The sequence below is a fragment of the Hipposideros armiger genome, unplaced genomic scaffold, assembly GCF_001890085.2.
Source record: "Hipposideros armiger isolate ML-2016 unplaced genomic scaffold, ASM189008v1 scaffold_264, whole genome shotgun sequence".
Lineage (NCBI taxonomy): Eukaryota > Metazoa > Chordata > Mammalia > Chiroptera > Hipposideridae > Hipposideros > Hipposideros armiger.
The window spans coordinates 1,866,594-1,884,407 of NW_017731614.1; the positions used below are offsets into that span (position 1 = coordinate 1,866,594).

General features: G+C 59.8%; 1 protein-coding gene across 7 annotated transcripts in view; it reads left to right on the forward strand.

Moving 5' to 3' along the window:
* Positions 1 to 17,788, forward strand: part of LLGL1 (LLGL scribble cell polarity complex component 1) — an 18,082-nt gene extending 294 nt beyond the window's left edge. Inside the window, exons 2-23 of one of the 7 annotated variants that reach the window (XR_002125555.1) lie at positions 4,084 to 4,181; positions 6,238 to 6,319; positions 6,413 to 6,543; positions 7,686 to 7,844; positions 7,924 to 8,086; positions 8,168 to 8,303; positions 8,610 to 8,664; positions 8,817 to 8,971; positions 9,044 to 9,267; positions 9,464 to 9,531; positions 10,535 to 10,688; positions 10,762 to 10,866; positions 11,448 to 11,740; positions 12,065 to 12,212; positions 12,426 to 12,579; positions 14,162 to 14,457; positions 14,946 to 15,210; positions 15,422 to 15,536; positions 15,740 to 15,852; positions 16,094 to 16,197; positions 16,345 to 16,424; positions 17,178 to 17,788. Coding sequence is in view for 6 of the 7 variants with exons in the window: in XM_019656701.1 (XP_019512246.1) it covers positions 4,084 to 4,181; positions 6,238 to 6,319; positions 6,413 to 6,543; positions 7,686 to 7,844; positions 7,924 to 8,086; positions 8,168 to 8,303; positions 8,610 to 8,664; positions 8,817 to 8,971; positions 9,044 to 9,267; positions 9,464 to 9,531; positions 10,535 to 10,688; positions 10,762 to 10,866; positions 11,448 to 11,740; positions 12,065 to 12,212; positions 12,426 to 12,579; positions 14,162 to 14,457; positions 14,946 to 15,210; positions 15,422 to 15,536; positions 15,740 to 15,852; positions 16,094 to 16,214; positions 16,345 to 16,423 (3,114 nt within the window). In the remaining variant the exon portion in view is untranslated. Of the gene's footprint in view, positions 1 to 4,083; positions 4,182 to 6,237; positions 6,320 to 6,412; positions 6,544 to 7,685; positions 7,845 to 7,923; positions 8,087 to 8,167; positions 8,304 to 8,609; positions 8,665 to 8,816; positions 8,972 to 9,043; positions 9,268 to 9,463; positions 9,532 to 10,534; positions 10,689 to 10,761; positions 10,867 to 11,447; positions 11,741 to 12,064; positions 12,213 to 12,425; positions 12,580 to 14,161; positions 14,458 to 14,945; positions 15,211 to 15,421; positions 15,537 to 15,739; positions 15,853 to 16,093; positions 16,220 to 16,344; positions 16,653 to 17,177 lie in introns of those variants that run through there. The other 6 variants (XM_019656701.1, XM_019656700.1, XM_019656705.1 and 3 more) reach the window with 6 other exon arrangements.
* Positions 17,789 to 17,814: the final 26 nt, after the last annotated feature.

Here is a 17,814-nt window from a genome sequence, read left to right on the forward strand (position 1 = left end):
TGGGGGCCCGAGAGCCGAAGCCACGTCGGGCCCGGGGGGAGGGGGCGCCCGGCTGGGGCGCGGCCGGCGCCCCCTCGGCGGGCCCCAGTTCCCGCCTCCGACCCTGCTCCGCTCTCTGGGTGGGTCTGCGTCTCTCGCTGACTTTCCGTGTCTGCCTCTCCAGGTCTCTGGGCCTCAGTGGCCCTGTCTCTGCGTCTCTGTGCGACTCTACATGTGTCCGGGTCTCTGCCCCTGACTGTGACCGCCTCCCTATCCTCAGTGTATGCCCGTGTGTTTGGGGAGAGGTGTCTCTGCCTCTGTCCCTGTGTGTCTCCTGTGTTTCCTCCACCTCGCAGCCTCTTCATTTCTGTCTTAGCATCTTTGAGTCTTTGCCTGTCTCTTCCTGCCTGCCTCTTTCCGCCTCAGTCTGTCTGGGGGGCGGGGGTCTCTCGAACTCTCACTCTGTCTCTCTCTTTATCTCTCTTCCTTTGGGGGCTCTTCCACACCCCTTTCAGCCCTTGGGGCAGCTCAGGGCCAGGGTTTGTTTTCCTTTCACACCCGGGTGGGGCAGGAGGGATGAGGAGAGGAGGCAGATGTTGGGGGTGGGGTGGGGCTGGGAAATCCCTTCCATGTTCCTCTCCTCCCTCCCCCACAGCTTTAGACTCTGCCCTGCCCTGCCGAGGGCTGTGTACCCAACTGCACTTTAAATCATGGGGCCTCAGTTTCCCTTGTTGTGAAATGGGGCCACTTTCATTCCTGCTGTGGGCCCTGGTTCCCTGTGTTACATGGGCCTCCAGACCAAGACGGAGGTGGGGGCGGAGGGCTGCCCCTCCTTTCTTTCCCTGGGTAGGACAAGAGGGGCCATGGGAAACAGGCAGCCTTCAGTCCCCGCCTCCCTCTGCACTGATATGTGGCTGCGTGAACCCCCAGCCTGCGCCTTGCTAACTTCTCCCAGTGTCTGCTCTGGCCTCAAAGCCCTCTGATTCCTCACTGCTCTTGGGGGTCTGAGTTGTTCTCTCCATCCTGCAGGTGAAAAAATTGAGGTTCAGAGTGGGGTGATTAGTCCAAAGTCCCAGATGGAGCTGGGGCACTTTGTCCTGTAAAGATTTTATTGGGGAATTGTATTGGGGAATTGGGAAAGGGGAACAGTGTTGGGTTATTGGGGAAGGGGAACAGCCAAGTTTGTTGTCCTTCAGTCTTAGTTGTTAAGGGCACAGCTAGCTGAGCTCCAAGTCCAGTCACCATCCGGCTGCCTGTCGGCAGCTCAGGGCCACTCAGCTCAAGGTGCTGTGTTCAATCTTAGTTGCAGGTGAGCATAGTCCACCATCCCATGTGGGAATTGAACTGGCAACCTTGTTGTTTGGAGCGTGTACTCTCACCAGCTGAGCCATCCTGCCACCTGTTGGCAGCTCAGTGGCAGCTCACCTCGGGCGCAGCGTCACTGGCCCATGTGGGAATTGAACCGGCAACCCTGTTGCTTCGAGCTCACGCTCTTAACCAACTGAGCCCCTAGGCCGGCCCTGTCCTGTGTCCTTTTGTTGGTGGGATTTGACTTTAACTTTGAGGGGCTGCTGTGGCCCAAGAGGAGACTCTTGTCCAGGAGGAATCCTTGGGACAGACAGCTGGACCTGGAGTAGCTGAGGCACCCAGACATCTCTTGGGGCAGGTGGGGGGCTGCCAGGATCCTCAGACTTGGTGGCCAAGAACCTGTCACAGGCCTGTGGGCCTTGAGGGAGGGCTGGTGCCCATGTGCTCCCAGATGTCCCCTTTCCTGTGCTAGGTGGCTATGAGGGTGAGTCCCTGTGAGGTGAGAAGAATGATGGGGCAGGCACTGGGCTAAGGTGTCACTTCCTCAGCCAGTGAGTTGGGGTGTGAAGTGGGGACCTGAGACACATGGTGGGGGAGTTCGGCTCCCTCTGGATGGCCCTGGGTTGGCAGAAGGTGCGGGTTCCCCACTAAGGAGGGTGAGGTCCCATCCTGAGTGGGCAGCAGTGTCGGAGAGGGTGGTCTTAGGCAAGGTGCTTACTTTCCAGAGGGCGTGGTGGGTGATCACTAGAGAATAGGCCCCAGGTTCCCGAGGGGGGAGGCAGGTCAGGGGCAAGCATGTACTTTGTCCACATCCCAGCCCTGCCTACAAATTGTCTGTGGGATACAAGAACTACCGTGTGTGAGTTTTTGTATGGGCTGGGAACACTGAAGTGGCCCAAAGGGATAAATACCTCTTCACTCGGGGGGCTGATGTCCTAGTGGGGGAGACAGTAAAAAGGCAAAACAAGAGAGTAAAATGTGCAGCAGTGTGGATGGTTTCCAGTGCTGTGGAGAAAGTAAAGTAGGGTGAGGGCTGGAGCATGTGGATGGGGGTGGCTGCTGAGGCCAGGGTGGCTTACGGGGGCCTCTGAGGAGTAGACTCCTGAACTAGGACCTGAGTGATGGGCAGGAGCCTGCCATGGTGAGTGCGGGGTGAAGCGCATTTCAGGTAGAGGGAGAGTAGATGCAAAGGCCCTGAGGCAGGAGCCTTCCTAGTAAATTGGAGGAGAGCAAAAGGCCACTAGGCCTGGAGTCAAGGGAGCTGGAGAGTGGGAGGAGGAGAGGGGTCAGATGTGAGGACTTGGCTTTTACTCGGAGTTAGCTGGGAGCCCCTGGGGGTGTCCCAAGCAGAGGAGGGGTCGGCCCAGATGTGGGTCAGATTCAGCATTGGTGTGGCAGTACTGGTGGGAAAGGGGCGCTGCCCTCACTCCCAGCCAAATGGGTAACTGTGTCCTCAGGTGGACTCACTGGCCCCGGTGCCTAGATGGGCAGGTGAAGCTTGGAGAGTGCTGTGACTAGCCCAAGACCAAGGCATCTGTCCAGAGGGCTCAGGCCCTGCCCGGATGGGCTGAGGCAGGAGAGAGGCTGGGGCAACAGGCCCGGGAACCAGGGTTTCTTACAAATGTGTGTCTTGCTGAGACAGTGGTCAGGGGGTTCCCATGGCCCACAGGTAGTATCCCACATTGGCGCTGAGGATGGGGCTGGAGGTGCAGGCTTCCTAGGGAAGGGCGCCCCTACCTAGGCCTCAGGGGAATGTGTGGGAGCGCTGTGGGTGGGTGGGCAATGGAGGAAAGCCTAAGTCAGACTGCTGGGGCCAGGGCCAATCTGCACTGGGACTGGCCCTGCCAGGAGCAGAGGACCAGGTGGGGGCTGTTACACTGACACCCCAGTGCACAGGCCCCCTTTACACCATTTTCACCACAGATGAGGGTGGGAATCATATTCCTCAGTTTCTAGCTAGGGAACCCAAGTCTGGGAGGTGGGTGACACCTTTAGGGTCTGGGCAGGAAGCTCGTCTGGGCCTCAGTCTCTCCCTGTTTCTGAGTCTGAGGGTTGCGGGGTAGCTTCTGGGCATTGTCTAGAGCAGCGGTTCTCAACCTTTCACAGGGGTCACCTAAGACCATCGGAAAACATATTTTCGATGGTCTTAGGAACCGAGACACAGCTCCTCTATCCGTCTCCAGGCCCACATGCAGATACGCCCACATAAAAGTACCCGGCGACCCCTGTGAAAGGGATGTTCGACTCCCAAAGGGGTCGTGACCCACAGGTTGAGAACCGCTTGTCTAGAGCCTCTGTCTAGATGACCTTAGGTGTTGGCCTCTGACCTCCACGCAGGGCCTGTATTTGGGGAGCACCATGGACTTCACGGGGAACCCGAGGAAGCAATATGCCTCACCAGCTTCAGTCTGTGCCTCTAGGAATGGGGTGCGGAGCCCTGCTTCCTGAGGCAGATGGGCTCCACTTCTATGGGTGCCCCTTGTTGAACCTTGTTTTCCCTTTTTGTTTGCAGAGCCCTGTGCACAGTGGGGTGGATATGGGTGTTGAGAGGGACAGGGGCTTGGCCAGGCTTCGGCCTCTGGTGGGGCCTGGGGGCTCAGACCCTTCCATACCAACTGGAGGTGTGATTGCCCGTTTCAGAGCTGAGGACGCAGTCACAGAGCACAGGTGGACTCAGCTTGAATCTCCCACGTGTGCAGCAGCGGCAGACCCTGAAGGCTGCCTTGGGGGGCGGTGGGCCTCAGCGTAGACTGGGGTGCAGCTGTGCCTGTACAGATGCTCTCCCCTCTCCCACAGACCGTGGAGCATGGCTTCCCTAACCAGCCCAGTGCCCTGGCCTTTGACCCCGAGCTTCGCATCATGGCCATTGGCACCAGGTCTGGGGCCGTCAAGATGTATCCTTTGCGGGCCATGGCCTTCAGGGCTGTGAGGACCACCTGCTTGTAGCTCCCTGTGTGCTGTGGGTAGGGCCCAGCCTGGGAGGCTGTGGGAGGTGCCTAGATCCTGGTGGCGGCTGGCACAGCTTCTGCCTTGGGATACGTCCTCACAGAGATAATGGGGGGGCTCAGCTTGCAGTGGCCACAGCTGTCCCTTGCTGCATTTCAGCCAGCCAGTTATCTAGGCGACCCTGTGATCCATTGTCCCAGCAACTGTGACTAGGGAGGCCAAGCTTGTGGGCTGGCTGATCATCGTACCTGTTGAGGGTAGTGGATGGGCCAGGGTCACACAGCCAGCCTTGCCCTGAAAACTGGGCACACATACGTGTGTGACTATGAAGACACGTGTGTTCATCTGAGGGGCTGGAGGCAGTGCCAGGCTCTGCATGGTGAGCGCAGCTCAGCCCCCACCTGGATGCTGGCAGCTGCACAATGGACCATGTGAGCTGCACAAAGTGGGCATTTTCCCTGCAAGCACAGGGTGGGGGCAGGGTGGGGGCAAGAAGACAGCTGAATGCCTTCTTGCCTGCCACGGAGCATCCCACCCCCACTGCCAGAAGGGAAGTCCCTCACTCAGGGAAACGGAGGTGCAGTGTCTGGTGGCTACTTAGTAAGGGATGCCCACCTCCACCCCTCCCTGTGTGACCCTCTGGGTCCCAGTATCCTCGTTGAGGTTATCAGTTGACACAAAATGAGCAATGCTTGTAAAGGGGAGGGAGAAGGGTGGGGTCTCCCCACCCCTGGCTGGGGGCACTGGCCAGCCAGGAGTGGGCATCTGGACCTGCAGTTGGTGAACTTACCTACTTTAGGGGCTGTGGCTTGGCTGGCTGCCCCCTCCTCTGGACGCCCACTTCCTGGCCTGCTGCTCCTGCCTCTTGAGGTGCTGTCCCGCCCTACACATGTATTGTGTTCCTCCTGCAGTCGGTGGTCTCGTAAGCCTCTAGAGCTGGCCCTCCTGGTGTCCTGGTCTTTCTTGGGCACTGGCTCCTTGTGCTCACAAAGAGCCTGTTGTACACACTAGGAGACAGCCTCAGAGGAGGACGGAGCTCTCCCCAGCCCTTCCCTCCTTCCCCCAAACCACCCCAGCCTGGAGCCCTGGGCTGGGAAACTGAGGCTGGAGAAGATGGCTTGGGACTCAGAAACCACCCCTCCCCCTCCAGGCTGGCCTGTCTCCTTGGTGACCCTGGTTCCCGCCCAGCCATCTTGCCCTCTCTTTTGTCCCCTCTTCTGTGTGCTCCCAGCTCCTGCAGGGAATCCCAGCTCCATCTCCAAGCAACGGCTTGGCTCCTGCGTTGTCCCCAGGCAACATCGCAGACCCTTCCCTTGCCCTCCCTTCTGGGGCCCCATATGCCCTCCCCATCCACTGTCAGAGCTTGCTGGGACCCTGGCACTGATGCCAGGCACTTGAAGCAGGTTATCCAACCTCACCAAGCCTCTGTATGCTGGTCTGTTTCATGGGCAGGCCACGGCCTCTTCTCCCTTGTGGTGGGGGCTTCCCTGGAGGGAAGTTGGTTTCCTGGCCCATGGCTGGAGTTGGGCCTGGAGCTGTGGGAAGAGGCAACCTGGACTCGGCTCTGCCTTGGGCTTCCCTACCCAGGCCTGGCTTGGCATCTGTGCCTGTGTGATCCGGCCTGCGGGTTGGCTCTCGTGCACACAGACACGTGAGGCTGACATAGAGCTGAGCCCTGGGCATATGCCAGGCCTGGGCCAAACATCCCGGGCATGTTTTTATCCTCTCTTGCCCAATGTCAGCCCTACGAGGTAGGAGTCACTACCCCACTTTACAGATGAGGAAGTGAAGATTGTACCGCAGCATGCCTTGTAGGAGTGTAGTGGAGCCTGCACACTGAGCCTGGGGATACCTTGGGGGTGCTGGATGGTGCTTCTTCAGGGAGGGGGCCCACCTGGTGAGGCAGGCCTGGCTGGGGCCCATCGGAATGGTTCTAGAAAAGAAGGAGGCTTGGGTAGCTCAGCCTGTACCTGCTTCTTTCTGCCCTTGACCCCTCACCCTCAGCTACGGTGCACCCGGTGTGGAGTTCACAGGCCTGCACCGAGACATGGCCACTGTCACCCAGATGCACTTCCTGCCTGGCCAGGTAAGCCTCTGCCCCTGCCATCTGGCTCGTGGCCCCCAGGCATCCCCCTCCCAGTTCCCACCAGCCCAGTCTTGGTCTCTGCTCACCCACCAGGGCCGCCTCCTGATCCTTCTGGATGACAGCAGCCTACATCTCTGGGAGATCATTCACCATAATGGCTGTGCTCACCTGGAGGAAGCACTCAGCTTCCAGCCGCCCAGTCGGCTGGGCTTTGACAGTGCCAGGTATGAGTGAACTTGGCTGAGGACCAGCCGCCGGGTATGGTAGAACTGGGGAGCTGCCTAGGGGCTGGGGTTTAGGGTGGTGGGGTATGGTGAACTGAGCCTGGGTCCCAGAAGGCAGCATTTGGACTCCTTTTCACTGAGATGTGCTACATGAACTTGGTGGGTGTTAGAAGGGGAGTTCCAACTGAGCCCAAGGTCAGTAGGTGGGGTCCATGCTCCAAGACTGCTGGAGCCCCAGGAGATGCAGGATGAGAGGGTATGCGTTGTGTCCCAGACTTCTCTTACCTGATGAGTGGCCCTGTACTCCTGGCAATGATGGAGGTGTCTGGGGCCTCGGGCAGCTCTAAGCTGAGCTGACATCAGCAAGGATCCCCCGCAGTCTCAAATTGGAGGTGGGGTGACAGGTCATAGTGTACACAGGTGAAAGGGTGGGTTTGGGAGCAAGGAGGGTCCTTTTGGTCTGTGCTGTTCGAGGTGCTAACAGGACGCCCCGGAGTGGCCTGAACTTCATGTGAGAGTGTAAGGGGCCTCTTAGTCCCTGGACCTTCTGGCCCTCGCTAAAGTGGCCAGAGTGCGTGAGTTCTTCACGCTGCCAAATGCCTGTCTCCAGCTCAGCAAGAAGCGTGTACTGCTCCTGCTGGGGCTGAAAGACAGCCTCCTGCAGCCCTAGCCCAGGGGTGGATTACTGGGGTCTTCCAGCCTCTTCAGGCATGAGTGACCCGGGGCCTGCCTGCAAAGTCAGGGGTGTACCCAGAGGGCTGGTGATGGGGTTCTGGGTGGGGCTCAGGAGAGCCATGTGTCCTGGATCTCCTGGTCCTGGCCCAGGCGGTGGCCTGGTTCCTGCCTTCGCCTCCTAGTGGGTGGGAAGAGCTTGGAAGCCCATCTCCAAGACCTGGGGAACCTATTTTTGTCCCTTTCCTTCCGACAATGAGGAATAATTGAGTGAGCTAATTATGATGCCCACAGCCACCACCATTGCTTTCCTGGTTCACCAGCCTGCTCGATAATCAGGCCCTAGTGAGCAGAGAGGCCATCATGAACTAACAGTAGTGGCTCACCACCTTCTGCACCCCTCCTCGGTGGTTGGGTGGGTTAACACTCCCCCCTCCCCTCCATCCCCCCCCGTTCCCCGTCTCCTGCAGTGGCCCACCCAGCCTCGCCCGCATCACTGTGGTCCTGCTCGTGGGTGCTGGCGACATGGCAGCCCTGGGCACCGAGGGTGGCAGTGTCTTCTTCCTGGATGTTCCCACCTTGATGCTGCTTGAGGGACAGACCCTTGGCCCTGATGAGGTTCTGCGAAGGTGAGAGGCAGGTGGACTTCCCACACCCGCTCGGTGCCTGGGCTGTGCTCCTGCTGGCTCACCTGTGCTCCCTCTGCAGTGTGCCAGATGACTACCGGTGCGGGAAGGCGCTAGGCCCCGTAGAGTCCCTCCAGGGACACCTGCGGGACCCTACCAAGATCCTTATCGGCTACAGCCGGGGCCTGCTGGTCATCTGGAACCAGGCTGCACAGTGTGCTGACCGCATCTTTCTGGGGAACCAGGTGTGTGTGAGAGGCTGGTGCCCACAGCTGGGGCCCTCTGCTCAGGCCGCCTTGCTCACCCCTGTTCGCCTTTCCCCACAGCAGCTGGAGAGCCTGTGCTGGGAGCGCAGTGGCAGCACACTGGTCAGTTCACACAGCGATGGCAGCTATGCCATCTGGTCTGTGGACACCGGCAGCTCCCCAGTAACGCAGCCTACGGTAGCCACCATGCCCTACGGTGAGTACTGCACGGGCCAAGGCCAACTCCGCTGCCTGAGCACAAAGGCAGGCACTCAGGGCCTTTATGGGGGCATTTAGGAGGACTTATGGAAAGCAGCAACACCAAGCCAAATCTGCAAAGGCGAGACCTCCCTTGGTGGGGCACAGTCAGGTTCGGTGAGCCTTCTCCTCTGGGAGGCAGGAAGCAGCTCCCAGGCAGGACTGGTAGGAGCAGAATGGGAATGGGAAAATGGGTGAGAAATGTGACCTGAGGCTCTTCTGTTCTGGGCAAGCAAGTGAGCCTGACACTGTCCCATTCCTCCAGGCCCCTTCCCCTGCAAAGCCATCAATAAGATTCTGTGGCGAAACTGTGAATCAGGGTAGGTGGGGAGCTGGGTCTCACGTATGGGTCGGGGGCTGCATCTGGCTGGTGGTAGAGGGTGGGGTCTGGGCACAGAAATGTCCTTCAGCGTTTTCTCTGGATCGAGCATTATGCGCTCTGGGCTCACATGGCTCCCCTGCCCCTGTGTAGGGGCCACTTTATCATTTTCAGTGGCGGCATGCCCCGTGCCAGCTATGGTGACCGCCACTGTGTGAGTGTGCTCCAGGCTGAGACTCTAGTGACGCTGGACTTCACCTCCCGCATCATTGACTTCTTCACAGTGCACAGCACACAGCCTGAGGACGGTATGTGCCCTGCCCTCCCCCACCCTGTGCCCAGCACCACCTGTAGCCACACTCATCTGCCCTGTCCCACAGAGTTCGACGAGCCCCAGGCCCTGGCTGTGCTGCTCGAAGAGGAACTGGTGGTGCTAGACCTGCAAACGCCTGGCTGGCCAGCTGTGCCTGCTCCGTACCTGGCTCCACTGCACTCGTCCGCTATCACCTGCTCGGCCCACGTTGCCAATGTCCCTGCCAAGCTGTGGTCCCGCATTGTGAGCGCTGGCGAGCAGCAGAGCCCCCCACCTGCCTCCAGTGCCTCAGTGTGTACCCGGGCATCCTGCAGTGGGTGGTCTCGGGGAGGGAAGGTGTTCCTGATGAAGGACACTGCCCAGGCCTTGGCCTAGGGGTGGGAATGTGACAGGTGTGTGTATACCAGTCCTGGATGCCAGAGTTCAGGGTGAGGGGAGAAGACATTTGTCCTGATCTCCCACTGACATCACCGCTTCCCTTTCCCAGAGCTGGCCCATCACTGGGGGCCGGAACCTGGCCCAGGAGCCATCGCAGCGAGGGCTGCTGCTGACCGGGTAGGGCAGACCTTCAAGTCCCATGGCCAAGCACACCTGTGACGTGTGTGTGTGTGTGTGTGTGTGTTGGGGCGGGGCGGGGGCCTGGTGCAGCCCACGCAGGTGTGGGAGAGCCCAGCCTGGGACAGGCGGGCACTGACCTGCCCAGTGACTCAGGCCCGGCTCCTGGTAGGACCTGGTCACCCCCTCTAGCAGAGTGGGTTGGGATGTAGCTTCCTAGACCTCGGTTCAAGCCCCTCCCTGCCCTGCCTTTTGGCTTGGAACTGAGCTCCACCTACCCAGCCTGCCCTGGGACTGGAAAATCTGGGCCGGCCCACGCCGAGCTGCCCAGGGCAGGTGCTGGAGAGCCCAGCCCGGCCTGGGCCTGGCGGGCGCTGACGTGCCAGGTGACTCAGGCCCCAACTTCCTGCCTTGCCCCTGCTGCCTGCCTATGCTGGGACCGTTGGGCCTCTGATTCCTGCATCCCCTCCCCTGCTAGTGGCTTTCAGGGCTTGCTGGAGGTTTCCCAGCCAGCTCCACAGACTCACGCTCCTCACGCCAGGGATTCCCACCTGAGGCTATTTCCAGACTTGCCTGCTCCTCCCTTCACTTCCTCTCTGCTGCCTCCTGGCCTCCCAGTCTTCCTGCTGGCCTGCCTGCTTGGCTGCCTCATGCCCCAGCTGATCCCTCTGCTCTGTGACCTGCTAACTCCTGATCACCTTTTCTGGGGCAGAACCTCCTAGTCCTTTGTTCCCTGGATTACCCCCTCTTCCATTTCAGGCTCTTCATGCTAGTGATTATTTCCACACCTTCTCACCCTGTTTGAAGGGCCCAGGTACACGTGGCCTGGCACATAGTAGGCACGCAGAATGTGTTTGCCCTATACAGTTGGTCCTATTTGCTATACGCATAGGAGTCTGCCCAGTGTTGGGCATTTACAGTAGGTGCTTAGTGAGTGATCACTGATGAGTAGATGAAGAATGTGCAGGGACCTGGTGTGGGCCTGATGGTACCCTCCCTGCAGCCACGAGGACGGCACTGTGCGGTTCTGGGACGCCTCTGGCGTGGCACTGCGGCCGCTCTACAAGCTGAGCACAGCTGGCCTCTTCCAGACAGACTGTGAGCACGCTGACAGCCTGGCCCAGGCTGCTGAGGACGACTGGCCACCCTTCCGGAAGGTGGGCCCCTCCCCCGGCCCGCGGAGCCTGGTGCTGGGTCTGCCCCATGTCATCACTCCATCCCATTCCCCAGGTGGGCTGCTTTGACCCCTACAGTGATGACCCCCGGCTTGGTGTGCAGAAGATGGTGCTCTGCAAGTACACAGCCCAGATGGTGGTGGCTGGCACCGCAGGCCAGGTACTCCTGGGTGTTCCCAGGCTTTCTGGAAGAGGTGGGCCTGAACTGGGGGTCTGGTGAATTGGTAGAGACCAGCATGGACAAAAGTCCCAAGATGGGAATGGGGCCCCAGGTGGGGCTGGCTGGGCTCAGGCCAGTCAGGCAGGTGGGCCTGTTGTCGGGGCCTTAAGTCCAAGCACTGGCTGGAGGGAACCATGGAGGGTTGGGGCTGAGGTGGAAACACAGCTGTTAGATGAACCCTGGGAGGGCAGGGACCAGTGGGTCTGGGTCACTGCTGTGCCCCCAGCACTCCCACAGTATGCAGAAGGTGCTCAAGGTGTGCTTATTGCTAAATGGGAGACAGGTGTGGTGGTGGTGGGGTACTTTGCTCCAGGAGGGCAGGGACCAAATGGGTCTTGGTCACCACTGTGTTCCTTGGTGCTCAGTGAGGGCCCTGGTATACAGAAGGCATTCAATAAGTGCTTACTCAGTGGATGAACTGGAAACAATCCTAGAACCCCCGTCAGTGGCTTTGTGGGTTCAAGTGGGAACGGTGGCCCCTCCTCCATGCTGACCCCTCCCCTGCCTGGCTTCGGGCTCAGGTGCTGGTGCTGGAGCTCAGCGACTTGCCATCAGAGCAGGCAGTCAGCATGGCCAGTGTGGACCTCCTCCAGGACCGCGAGGGCTTCACGTGGAAGGGCCACGAGCGGCTGAGCCCACGCATGGGGCCTCTGCCCTGGCCCGCCGGCTTCCAGCCCCGAGTGCTGGTTCAGTGCCTGCCACCAGCCGCCGTCACTGCTGTCACGCTCCACACCGAGTGGAACCTCGTGGCCTTTGGTACCAGTCATGGCTTTGGTCTCTTTGACTACCAGCGCAAGAGCCCTGTGCTGGCCAGGTGTGTGGAGGCGGGCCCAGAGCCTGCAGAGCTGGCCCCAGCCTTCTATGGGACCTCTAATGTTTCCCCACACCCACCCTGGCCTGTTTCCCCTTGTAAGATTTGGTGTGGCGGAGCTGGCTCAGTTGCCTCTGTCAGCTTCGTCCTTATGTGAAGTGCTGCTGGAGTTCTAAGCCCACCATCTGCTGGGTTGGCCGGGCAACAAAGAGGAGTTTGGGCTTCCTGACCTGGGACCCTTCTTACCTGGCCCACTGGGCCAGCAGGAGCACAGTGGCTGCTCCAGGAGGCTGCTCCATAACACAACTGGCACCTGTCTGCCCCCAGGTGCACTCTTCACCCCAATGACTCCCTGGCCATGGAGGGGCCTCTCTCCCGGGTGAAGTCGCTCAAGAAGTCACTGCGCCAGTCTTTTAGGCGAATCCGCAAGAGCCGAGTCTCAGGCAAGAAGCGGGCCACTAATGCCAACAGCAAGGTGAGCTGGGGCCAGCCGCTGGGTGCCATCTTCCCAGGCCCAGCTGAAGAAATGGAGCCAGGCCTGGAGCCCGGTGTCTGCTCAGCTTCTGCCGCCCACCCCTCAGCAGCCCCCAGCCCCCAGGTGGTCAGGGTGGGCAGGGGAGGGTGATGGGATGTTGGGTACCAGGCTGTGTGGGAGAAGACAGTGTCCCAGAGCCCCATGGCCCCCCAGTTGCAGGAGGCCAATGCACAGCTGGCAGAGCAGGCCTGCCCCCATGACGTAGAGATGACACCCGTGCAGCGCCGCATTGAGCCCCGCTCGGCCGATGACTCACTCTCGGGCGTGGTGCGCTGCCTCTACTTCGCTGACACGTTCCTTCGAGATGGTGAGGCCAGGAGAGGGACAGGTTGGAGGAACGGGCCTCAGTTGGCCATCTAGGGAATGGGCTGTGGTAGGGGAGGGATTGGGACCCCATCTTCCAGGAGTTGGAAAGCATTACTGGGCTGGTGACAGGGTGTCTCGGCCAGCCAAACAGTCCCCTGGAATTTCTGATGGCATGGGGTTGATGAGTGAGCCAGCAGAGCCTCTGGGACCTGAGAGCCCAAGATCTGGGGGAGTAGAGCACGGGATACCCCAGTGCCAAGGCCCTGAGGTGGGCATGTGCTGGGAGACTGCCTGCGAGTGTGTCTGCAGTGGAGGGAGAGGGCTCCTGGAGGCACTGGTGCTGGCCGCTTTTACCTGGAGTGGTTGGAGCCCTGAGAAGGTCCTGCACAGAGAAGCGAGGTGCTTCTCTGATTCACTGATTGATTTTTAACATATAATGGAGACTGAACCATGCACAAAAACAGAGAGGACTGCGGGCACCCCACATACCTTACCTGCTGCTGTTGCCACTGCCACACACTGTTGTTGACCTTGCTGGAGTAGTTTTAATGGAAAACCCTGTGTGAGTACTTCAGTGTGTGTCTAACAGATGTGACCTGCAGCCATGGTGCCTGTGTCATACCCCATGGAGTTGACACTGGTCCCAGAGTTCCCTGTCACACTTGGTCCACTGGTGGCTCTCTACATTCATGTCAGAAATGCATTTTAGGGTTGGTGCTGGGTCAGCATCCAGTTAGTCCGAATGTGGCGTTTCACTGATGTGTCTTTCAGTCCCTTGAGTCAGAGAGAGGGCCCCCCACTTCTGGTGTTACTGTCAAGGGTCTTTTGTCCAGTGGATTTTCCCATTTTTTGGATGTGCAGCCCCAGGGTTCTCTACCTTGTTCCATGGTCCTGGTGAGAAGGACCATGGGTTGTTGGCTGCATGACGACTTGCTCACTAACTTGTCTCTGGGGTTTGGCTCCCCCTGATGGTTGTTGCTGAAGTCATCCATCCATGCCCGGTGCACAGCCGTGACTGCTCCGGCCCACCCTGGCTCCTGGGCTTTTAGCTTTGATTCTTCACGAAAGGACCTTCTCCAGAGGTTCAGCTCGCAGGGAAAGCAGGCGAGACGGCCTCAGGCCCCGGATTTCGTGTCTGGCTGCTGTGTGGAGGACATACTGAAAGTGGTGGGGGTGAAGCAGGGGGCACAGCCAGGCCCCTTTGGGGTGAGAGCCCTAGACTGAGAGTGTCGATAGGACTTGTGATGGGATGTGGGGGATGGGGAGAGTTGGGGCTTTGGGATGAGGCAGCATCATTGAGACAGGGCTGAAGGTGCAGCAGGATGGTGTTGGACAGATCAGGGTTCAGTTGTGTGCTGTTGACATCCCCATGGAGATACCCGAGAGGCTGTTCCTGCCTCTGTGGGAGGGCTGCATCCGAAGCCCTGATTGTGGTTAGTAGGACAGAGAAGGTGTCCAAGGCCACGAGGCTGGCTGGGGTCACTGGGGAGAACCGGTGCTAGGTCCCAGGGCATCAGGAGAGGAGGGGAGGAACCTGTGGCGTATGGGCAGACACCCTGCCTCACCAGCCTGTTGCCCTGCAGCAGCCCACCACGGACCCACCATGTGGGCAGGCACCAACTCGGGCTCCGTGTTTGCCTACGCGCTGGAGGTGCCAGCGGCAGCAGCGGGCAGCGAGAAGTGGCCTGAGCGGGTGGTGGAGGCCGTGCTGGGCAAGGAGGTGCAGCTGATGCATCGTGCACCCGTGGTGGCCATCGCTGTATTGGATGGGCGTGGCCGTCCGCTGCCTGAGCCCTATGAGGCCTCGCGGGACCTGGCGCAGGCGCCCGACATGCAGGGTGGCCATGCGGTACTCATTGCATCTGAGGAACAGTTCAAGGTGAGCTGCCTCAGAGACCCCCTGCAGGCTCCTGCCTCCTAGACACCATTGGGTCTCCAGGAACCCCTGCCCTACCTGTATCCCTACCTGCCAAGACCCTTCTGAGAACCCTCCCCAGCCCAGACGTGCCTGTGAAGAACCTCGATGAACCCTCAGCTTGCTGTATTCCTGCAGGACCCTCCTTTCTCACTGAGTCCCCACCAGGACCCCTTGACTACTCCCCAGGGCTCTGTCTGGCAGGAGGTCATAGTTTGGGGGGATATCAGCCATCTAACCCTCATAACCCAGTGTGACTGGTTTTGTCAGGCTCTCCCAGGAGGGACCCTGGGAGGTTTCTGGGAACAGTGTGAAGCCAGGCAGAGGTGGTACAAGCTTGAGTGGCATGTTTGGGCTCTGGATGGGGCTGGCGCTGGCCCCTGGGAGGGAGTGGCCCTGGGGGCGTGGGTAGGGCCAGGATCTGCTCACTATAGCCACCTGCCTGCTGTCAGGTGTTTACACTGCCCAAGGTGAGCGCCAAGACCAAGTTCAAGCTGACAGCCCATGAGGGTTGTCGTGTGCGCAAGGTGGCACTGGCCACTTTTGCCAGCGTGGCCTGCGAGGACTATGCTGAGACCTGCCTGGCCTGCCTCACCAACCTGGGTGACGTGCACGTCTTCTCGGTGCCTGGCCTGAGGCCCCAGGTGCACTACTCCTGTATCCGGAAGGAAGACATCAGCGGCATCGCCTCCTGTGTCTTCACCCGCCACGGCCAGGGTGAGGCGAAGGCTTCCTGGGGCAGGGGACCCGAGAGGGAACAGACTGGGCCAGGGAGTGTCAGCAGAAAGGGTGATCCTGATTGGGGGACACAGCACCAGCCAGGATGGGGCAGGGCCAGCCAGCACGTGCAGGGTGGAGACGAGCTGAGGGGCTGTGGTGGGAGCATTGCTGCTAACTGCACTCTTCGTTTATCTCCCACCCCACCCAGGTTTTTACCTGATTTCCCCATCAGAGTTTGAACGCTTCTCCTTAAGTGCCCGGAACATCACAGAGCCGCTCTGCTCGCTGGATATCAGCTGGCCCCGCAATGCCGCCTGTGCCAGGTGTGGAGGGGGGCAGCCCTTGGCCTGGGAGGCCTGTGACCAAGGCTAGTCTCAGCCCCATCCCCAGATTCTGCATGGAGCAAGGGTGGCTTTGCCTGGTGTCACTCCTCTCTGGTTCTAGGCTCAGGAATGGGAGGACAGGGGTCTGGTCCTTGAGCCTTGAGGTACCTGCCTGTGACCCCATCATGGCCCTGTCTCTGCAGCTACAGGCTCCAAGAATCACCCAAGCTGAGCCAGGCTAATGGGACCCCAGGCATCATCCTGGGCCCACGGAGCCACGATGGAAGCCCAAATCCTGTCCACAGCAAGGGAACTGGTGAGGGGCTGGGTGTGAAATAGGGGTGACAGGACACTGAGCAGCCCAGACGTTAGGCCTGGCCCTGCAGGAGGCAGCAGCTGAGCCAAGGCTAGAAGCCTGGGGAGGGGCATGGCCGGCAGGGGAGACGTAGGGGTCTGTCATTGCCATGTCCCACCATGCACTGGGTTTGAGACTGGGTCCCCAGGTACAGAGGGTACCCAAGGGCCCTGGCCGAGGCCTGATCACTTTTTCCCTACAGACACCCCAGAGCCGCCTGAGGCCACACTCTCACCAATGTCCATTGACTCGGCCACCAGTGCTGACACCACACTGGACACGACAGGGGACGTCACAGTGGAAGACGTAAAGGATTTCCTGGGGTGAGGTGGGCGGGATCCACAGAAGGGGCTGCCCTGGCTCCCCAGCCTCCCTCCCCGACCCTCAGCCAACCTAACAGGACTGAGGAGGGGGGCCAGACCCCAAATCTTGATCACAGCCCCCTGCCCCCAGCTCTTCAGAGGAATCTGAGAAGAATCTGAGGAATCTGGTGGAAGACGAGGCTCGAGCCTGTGCCATCCTGATCAAATGAGGTGCTGCAGGTGTGGGGAACCCTGGGTCTACCTGGTCTTCACCTTTCAGCCTCAGCCCCTGTGGGGCCCCCTGCCCCGGCTTCGAACCGGAAACCCTAGCGGGCCCGTAATGTCAGCATTCCCCAAGGCCTGGCTGCCTTCCAGTGGTGTTCTGGCAGGGGCTTTGGGGACCCATATGGACATGATTCTCATAATTCTGTATTATAAAAACAGGGCCAGCACATCAGCCCCCGAATGTCATGGGTGGTGTGTGCAATGAGGCCAGACCAAACCACTTACGGTGGTGGCGGCAGTTCGGGGCTCAGGGTCTGGTTGGGTCAGCCCATTTCAGCTGATGAGATCACTCAGGCACACAAGGCCGGGCCCTGCTGGGTGAGCCGAGTGGGGCCTGGCCTGAGGCTGACTGGCTCCTGCTCCAGGCTCAGTGTGGTACCCCTGCCCAGATCTGGGGCCAGTGGGTTTACCCAACCTATTTGCTACCTAGTGCTCCCCACCCCAGCATGGCAGGCACCCCAGCTCTTCTTTTGCTGGGATACCCTGGCCACGCCCTGGTCTCAGTGGGCCAGATGTGGTCAGTGATCAGACGCTTGGCCAGCCCTCCAGGTATCACTGCAAGGTCCTTGCCCGTAGGTGGGTGGGGTGGCCCTTTTGCCTGCTCTGAAGAGGAGGCTGAGTGGTGGCACCTTTGTGGCCAGGCCGCCTGCCCCTTTTGGTCTCCCTGGCTTTCTGTTGACCCTTCTCTTCCTCCACCAGGAAGGCCAAAACTACCTGGCCACTAAATGCCCTGTTTGGAGCTGGGATCCAGGACCCCTGCCTCCTGCCCTTCGCATAGACCTATACGTGCTAACCTGTGGGCTCCAGCGGCAGCTGCCCACCCTGGCACCTGGGCAACCCCAGGGTGTGGGCCTGGAACTTGGCTCAGAGCCCCTGGGATGGATGTGGACTGGCCCCTCCTACAGGCAGTTGGCTACCCTGGAGGCCAGATGCCACAGGGGAGGACAGCTGGGGTTGGCAGCCCATGCCACCTCCCATTCCACACTACATCCTTTCCCCATCTCTTTAAAAAAGTAATATTTTTCTAATGCCTGGACTAGATAGTGCCAGGCTGGACAGTCCTTTCTAGAACTATTTTGGTACTTGTTTTTGGCCAGCCCCCACCCCAAGCCTGTGCGTTTGTGTGTGTGTGTGTGTGTGAGAGAGAGAGATGGGTGGGGGGTGGGGAGAGACTGGGAGGGAGCTCCCTGGGCACCCAGGACTGAGGCCTGGTCAGATGTATGGGAGGGTGTGTGTGTGTGGGGGTGGGGTCAGGATGGGTTTCTCTGTAGATAGTATTTTGGGGTTTTTTTCTGTCATTTTGTTAAAATTAGCGGTTTTAATATTGAAAATACTG